This window comes from Parus major, unplaced genomic scaffold (assembly GCF_001522545.3).
Source record: "Parus major isolate Abel unplaced genomic scaffold, Parus_major1.1 Scaffold189, whole genome shotgun sequence".
Taxonomy (NCBI): Eukaryota; Metazoa; Chordata; class Aves; order Passeriformes; family Paridae; genus Parus; species Parus major.
In genome coordinates this window covers 237,612-245,363 of record NW_015379262.1, presented here as the reverse complement: position 1 = coordinate 245,363, position 7,752 = coordinate 237,612, and the positions used below count along the sequence as shown (strand labels likewise).

Genomic DNA, 7,752 nt, shown 5'->3' with positions numbered 1-7,752 from the left:
ATTTTAACAATGAGATGACTGGACATTACAAGCAGTGGGCCCTTCCCAATCCACCAATGTATTCACTTCTGAGCTCTCTGCAATGTAAAGAGCGAGTACAGACTGCTTGGGCAGTGTATCCCTGCTCCATCAGCCAAGCCAGAGGGAACTGGGGCTGGGTTTGGAGTGTCCTGGGAAAAGCTGTGCTGCAGGGAAGGAAGCTCACAGCTGCGAGTTCAGTCTCATTCTCCTGCTTTGTTATCTGGCTGAGGGCAGTGACCATCCAGGCCCATCTTCTGCAGCCAAACTTCAGAGCAGAGCAGAGCAGATTCCTGCGAGGGAAACTGCACTGGTGCTGCTCCCCTTCTCCATTTCATGCTGCTGGCTGTTAGTGCAAATCCCAACAAGTAAATTTGGAAGTGTCCCAGGTTCTAAAGGAAACATCCCCCTCTCCCCACCACCAGGAGCCCTGTGAGCCCTTGCAGAAGCCCTTGTTCTGAACCAGGAGTACGGATCACCCCGTGCCCCTGGCTCCTCACAGGCTGCTGTGCACAGGGACAGGACAGCAGGTGAGCTCCCAGGAGAATGTCCCAGGCAATGTGACAACTCACCTTGTGCTCAGGGGGCACCTTCCTGCCCTGGCAGCTTCCAGCCAGAGCCCCACAGCAATTCCCAGCCTCTACAAGAACAGAATTGGACGACAATGGAGAGCAATGGACAACAGATGGAGAAAGACAGACTTTTCCTCTGCAAGACAACAAGGGGAGTTTTAATGGGACAGGCTGGAAATAAGCACATGCACTGAGGTTCTGGAGAGCTGCAGTTCATTATTTCCCACCTCCTGGAGGTTGATGAGGCAGGGTTAGAGAGAAGTTTGTAGAGAATCAGCCTCTCCTGGCCAAGCAGCAGGGGTGAGTCCATCACCAGCTCCCTATCAGACAGAATTTCTGCTCCTGCAGCTCCCATGCACATCCCAGGATGTGAAAGATGTTGAACAGGCACTTAGCACATCTTCTCGGGAGGGAGCAAGAATTCCCATCTGGCATTGCTCAGAGGGCCCTGCTGTCTCTGGGAGCAGGAGGTCCCTGCAGGCATGGGTGCTGGGCAGGCACTGCAGTGACACCAAGACCACGTTTCACATAGACACCTTTATTTTCATATTTCTGCATGGATGAATGTTCTTTTTCCTGAGGTGTACTGGTAGACAGATAATACCCTATAAAACGGAGTTTAGCAAACATATATATATATGTACACACATATATATCATCTGGCAAAGTCACTTCTGCACTCCTCATGTGTCAGAATAGGTGCTTATCAAAAACCAAAGCTAAAGGGACACTGTGAGGTTTTGGGTTATTTTTCTTATCGATAACATAGTGTTTACATTTTGTTTTTCAAAGCAATTGTCTGCTTTCCTGCTTATAGTTAGACAGAACTGCAGAAGGGAAAAGACAATGCCTGTAAGCTTTCAGTTTTCACTCCTCTAAGCTACTATCAGTGCTGCAGGTAGAAGAACATTTCTGAACTTTACACAAGGGCCAAACCATCGGTTCAGTGTATGTCACCACATCAAATGTAAGAGCACCCCTGAATCAGTGATGCAAATGAACCATTGACATGTGTTAGCTCACAGCTGTTTCACAGCCCCCACATGCATGGATATGTTTGAGTCCCCCTTTTAAAAGTTTCATTGAAAATTTTTAACCTGACAGTGTCCCTTGAGAAAAAATACATATGGCGTTTAAGAAAGGACACCTTCCTACAGCTATTTCTTTTTATTATTAAAACCAACATCTTTAAAACCATTGAACAAAATTGAATGCAAATTGCCATCAGAGAATAGCATTTGTAACAATGAAGTTGTACATGGCTGATCCATTAACATGGCTTTAGTTATCGCAATTTACATTATTTGCACATATCTTTATGTCTTTCATGGCACTTCCATAAAGAAGAAGCAAAGTTTGACACACTGCTGCTACCATCTTATTAGAGGTGACTCACGGACACAAGGGTGTTTGTTCTCAACACGTACTTCAGTCAGGAAATGTCTCTGCCCACAATGCCTGAACCTCAGCGTATTTGTGTCTCAAGCTTTTAGCCTGGCTCATGATTACTCACAATACTGCATTGCATTCAGAGGAACAGGAAAACAAACAGCCATAGAACAGGCGCAGTAGTTTTTTTCTTTTTTTTCTCATCATTTATCACATTCCTATTTGTCAACAGATTGTTACCTAAAATTCACGTTAGAAAGGCTTTCTTTATAAAATGCTGGCATGAAGATGCAGACTAATGTTTTTAACTAGTGAAACAGTCAGAGTCCTGATTCAGACATTATTTAAACATTCATAACTTGGAGGAAAAGTGCACATTTGATAGCACTGACAGAATCTGACTGTAACAGGAACTGCTTTCTGCCTACTGGGAGGAGGATTGATGAGGGTGGGAGGCTGGGGTAGCATAGTGTGTTTTATTTAGAAATCTGTAGTAGTGTTTGTCATAAATATTGCAAGCCCCGTTTATGAGCAAGCGGAGGCTCGGCAAGTTTACAGTAGAGTAACATTCACAGAAAACATGAAAAACAAATGCAAAGCCATTTCCATGCAGAGAGCAGCTCTCTCACAGTCACTGATGTCTCACCTGCTGTCTGAAGCACACCTGCCATGGACAGATGCTTCTGATGGAAAACCAAGAGGTCTTCTATGCACTGGTGCATCCCAGCCCCTGGCTGTAACAGTGGGATCAGGGACAAATAGTGGGATCAGGGAAATAATTGGGTTTGCAGTGGCAAGGGCTCTGCCACAGATAGATTCTGCAACTTGAGCTTTGGGAAAACACAGCTGTGGGTGACACTTTGCAATTCTTCCTGTCTTAGCTACCTCAGGTGAAGCACAGAGCTCAACCCAGGCTGAACATCAGGAGTGTGTGGGGTCTGGCTCCAGTGGGATCCTAATCAAAGCTCGTTATGCTCTAAGGGCAGACTCGCTGTGGCTGTCAGCCTTTCCTCTCTACCTGGTTCACCCTCATTGTTCCTAGCAGTGAAAAGCAGGCACAGTGGAGCAGCAAAGGAGATAGCAGAAGTGCAGGGTCAGTGCTAGGACCCTGATTTCAGCAATGCACACCGTGACAGTGACACCAGTTGTTTGATGCTGAGTTGGAGCCACACTCCAGAGAAAGCAGTGACAGCCCTGGTGACAAAGGCAGCCCCCACAGAACTGCTGCCAGTGGGACCAGGAAACACATCTGGGGACAAATGCATCACAGTAACTCCAGAAATTAAATTAGCTTCAGGGTCTATGGCATCATGCAACTAATAACATTTTCTTTTGAAAAGGGTACATTCCAAACATTTCTGTCTAGATGTGCTATCTCATAAGCACACTTGAAGCAAGACTGTTAGAGGAAAAAGGCACTGTGCTAGTCTGATTCAAATCCTTAACTTCCATTGTCCTGAGCACTTCTCCCTCTGCTGGAATGAACTGCTTAGAATACTAGACTAAGCAGTTTTGGTGGGAAGGAAAACCTGGTAGTTATATTAATTTCTGTCATTTGCTAAAGTGATTGCAAGAAGAATCAAGAAGGAATGGTGTAAACTGTGTATTATTATTTCAGCTACAACTGATGTCTTTACCAAGTGCCTGTTATTACAGCCTAAATGACAATACCCAACAACTGGAAGAAAGGTACTCCCCCAGCATGGCATCCCTCCTGCAAACCCCAGCCCTTCACCAGAGATGCTGGATCACTGCTGGGAAGAATTCATTAATGGTACTTAATGGTATGAAAGGCATAAACAAGATGGATGAAGGTGTCATTCCTGCAGACATGTAACTTCACTTGAACAGCACTTTTGATGACAAGGGGACAACTTAAAGAAATAAAGTTATGACTATACAGAAGTGTATGGAGGAGCACAGTAAAAGGGGAAAATACCCCATCTTGGGGAAGTAGCATTATCATTATATCAGGACTGATCAGACCTTCTTCTATAATTAGGAATGCTTCAGTAGATGAAATTTTTATAAAATTAGGGCTACAGAACTGAGGCATACTATATATTCCATATTATAGAAACCTTCCACACACATAATCCTCAAAATATTTCTTCAGTGCTAACACTTGGTCTGTAATATTTTATGTGATACAATAAAAATTGATGCTTACTGGATGGGAGTGATGCAGCACTACAGCAGGGACTGTCCCATCTGCATGGTTTGAACAGCTGGAAAAGTTGGTTGTTCCCTCCTTCCCTTCTCTTCTCAGCCATCATCTGCCTGGAGATGGGGAATGGCACTGGTGGGTCAGCTTTTCTAGGAGGCTTCTTCACAGAAGGATCTGACATTTCCCAGCTGACAAATCATCCAGCCTTGGTGCAAATTCACTACATGAGCTTTTCTGTTTCATTAATTTAAAAACCAAACCCCTAAACCAATACTTTACTTGGCATAAGCAAAGATATGGGGCTTGTACAAGTACAATCACCTTGTAGGAAAAAAAAATAAATATGGGCCTGGCAGCTGGTTCTAAGGCTAATAACTATTCAAGATCTCCCAATCAAATGTGCTGGGCACTTTATGGCTGCCAAGGTCTGCATGTTGAAACACAGCTGCGCCTTTTTTATTCACTAAGTCAAACAAGAAAGCTTAAATAAATCCATAAAGGGGGAAGACCTTATTGTAACATCCAGTGATAAACCTAGGAAGTGTGTGCCAAACTACAGCAATAGAACCAGAGCACATGGTGGTGCTGTGGAGAAGCACCTTGGAGCACCACCTGGTGTCCCTGGGACTCAGCAGGAGGCTGGGACTAGAGCAGGTGCTCATCTTTCTGTACCAGCCATTACACACCTGCCTGGTCTCTTGGGAATTTACCATTCCTGAACAGGATTTATTCTGTACTTTTATACTCATGTGCAACATGTTCTGCTCCTTTCTGGCTCACCCTGGCATGAAGATCACCTCGATAAAGTATTCAGGAAGAACTCCACTAAACTCAGCATGATGGTACCAGTGCATGTGAGAGGATAAGCAGGATCTCTGCAGAAATGGGGATACTGGCTACATGGGCTGTCTGTTTAATGTCCCAGATACACGGACTGTTCATTTTTTCACAGACTGCCCTTGTAGGTTGGGTTTTGTCAAAGCAGATTAATGGCAAGGCATCCACAGAACATTGTGCAGAACAGAGGCATGGACTGAGCTGTCACTTGCAATAGATGGCTGAATAGCTATCCACATGGGCTACCATAGAGAACTAAGCTTGCTAGATTAAAAGCAGGACTTGTGCCTAGAAAACAATGCTCTGTATTACTCATTGAACTTCAAGCTGCAGTCCTCTCTTGTTGGGATTTGTTAAAATATTCACATGCTTCCAAAACGAAACAAAGGTCCACCAGCATCTTCTGGGGAGAAAAGTTGGGATCGGCTGCATTCAGTTGCCATTTGGTTGGACATGCCATACAAAATCCTCACTGGACATGGCTCAATTGTAGAATCTTTGACCCAGAAAGGAGATCTTTGTTACACAGAAGTCTCAGACTCCCCCAGTGCTCATCTGGTTACATGACATTCTCAAAGAGCTGTAAGGATCGCATGATATTGTCATCCTGAAAGCAAGGAAAAGATATTTCCATGAAACCAGCATGGACAAGAAGAATTCATGACTCTGCCTTGGCACCAAGGAGCTCTGCAGCTGCTCCTGCAGGCAGCAGCCTTGCTCTGGGAATGCTTTCAGTGCCCAGGCCTGATCCAGCACAGCAGCTGGCTTGTACCTCAGTCCTGGGTTGGTTTGAGGCACACCAAACACAGGGTCTTCTCCTGAGCCTGACATCCAGCTCAGGCTGTGCCAGGCAGGGCAGTGGGCTAGTGCCTGTGCCCAAGCCTCAGATGTCCCTGACCCTGGGAGTGCAAATGTGCTCTTGGCTAATGTGCTCCACAAGCCCAAATGGAATGGTAGGTCTTGAACTGACAAGCAAACTGCCTTGAGGGAGCACTTCCTGCCAGAAATTCCAGCTCAAACCTAAAACACATGCAATCTGTGCAACCTCAGCCTCTCTGAGGCTCCTAGAGCCAAACGAGAAAGTTCCAGACAGACACAAGGGAAATCCTGGATTATTTCTCCTGAAGTATTGGAATTTTACTTTGAGATAAGAACCAGATTAGTATTCAAACACATGATGGTTTCCACCACCCCCGCCCCAGGAATTCAGTTATTCCAAAAGTTAGAACAGCTGTTTGCCTGTAACATGAAAACAATTTTCCACATTGAGAGATCTATAGGACTGCATTCCTCAGTGGTTTTGTGAGGCTGCATCATCCCTGTCACTGCTCACTCAGTGGGTGCAAGGCAACACCTGGCACAGGAAGCCAATCACCCTCAGGTGATTGATCACCCTGCAATCATCCCTGGCAGGGTCCTGCAGAGTCACTGCAATGGCACAGGTGAGCACTTTGGGTTGTTTTTCATAAAGATAAGAAGAATAAATCTTGGTGTTGCAGGGCTTGCTCCAGCCTGCCAGGAAACAGCAGCTGACAGTGCCACCAGCCTGCCCAGCTCCCAGGGAGGCCAGGATGGCAACAGGAGGAACCAAACCCAAAAGGGGACAGAGAACTAGAACTCTCACAGTTATAGGTGAAGTAAAACAGCTTCAATACTGAGACCACTAATCATACACACATCTACAGACAAGTTAAGAATGTGAAGAATAATATACAACACAAATGATCAAATAAAGATGGTGCTAAAAATAAGCCAAACAATCAGGAGGGACCAAGAATGAAGTAACTGAAAAACATTAGCTGTCTATTATGCTTCTGCTAAACAAGGATTTTGCTGCCTGAAGTCCCTGAATGAGACTGGATATCTCCTTGGTTTGACACCAAAGCAGCAGAAGCCAGCCCAGCCCTCCACAATGAGCACCTTCCCCTTGTTCAGGAACAGAAGAGTTGTCTGGCTGCAGAACTGGAAACAATTTTCCAGGCAACATAAAATACACAGAAGGACCAATATGCAATTCTGTGCACCAATATAAATATTCCAAAAGGCAGAGGTTGTCTTTATACATCATTATTGTTCTGGTCAAATATTAGAGATAACTCTGAGCAAATATTCACACAACCAAGGTCTAAGACAACAGATATTAGGCCAATTGCATGTTAATGCACATACTTCTTTGTGCCAGTGTGAAAAGTACCAACAAAAACTTATCATAGCCAACCTCATATATGGAATTTGCAAGAGGGGGCTTACTTCCAAAACAGAGGAAAAATTAAAATCATTGCTATGATGACAGGATTTGCTTTTAATGTTTGACCATGAAAACATTGGTTTTATAACTCAATGCTATAATTGCAAGAATTTGAGACACCTGTAACTCTGAGGAGTTCCAGCAATGTGGTACCTGGTAATGACATGTCAATGTTAGCACATAGAGACAGCGGCAGTCTCAAAATGAAGGAAAATAAAAACCCAAAACAACCTAAGACAGTTAAGAACTTTCTCTACAGATGTCTGCTTGCCTGTAAAATCTGGCACTGCAGTCCTCTCAGGAAAATAAAAAGACTGGTCCCAGCACTGCACATGAAGATATCATCTCTCATATTCTACCTGACCCTCCCTCTCTATTGTGTCACGGGCTTCACAGCGCATCACAATCTTGAAGCTGTTTTGGCTTGGGTTTTTTTTTCCACAGAGCAAAGAAAACTCAGGATCCTGAGAAGCATCTTGTTTCAAATAGTGTTTATCCAAAGGGAAGCAAATGATGTGACA

The 7,752-nt window shown here is 44.5% G+C and overlaps 1 protein-coding gene across 3 annotated transcripts in view; it reads right to left on the bottom strand.

The window, feature by feature from the left end:
• Positions 1 to 454: 454 nt before the first annotated feature.
• KCNIP1 (potassium voltage-gated channel interacting protein 1) overlaps positions 455 to 7,752 on the bottom strand; it is a 155,513-nt gene continuing 148,215 nt past the window's right edge. For 2 of the 3 annotated variants that reach the window (XM_015615617.3, XM_015615615.1), the window contains exon 8: positions 1,109 to 5,590. In XM_015615617.3, coding sequence (XP_015471103.1) covers positions 5,543 to 5,590 — 48 coding nt within the window. In that variant the 3' untranslated portion in view covers positions 1,109 to 5,542. Of the gene's footprint in view, positions 727 to 1,108; positions 5,591 to 7,752 lie in introns of those variants that run through there. The other variant, XM_033511435.1, reaches the window with a different exon arrangement.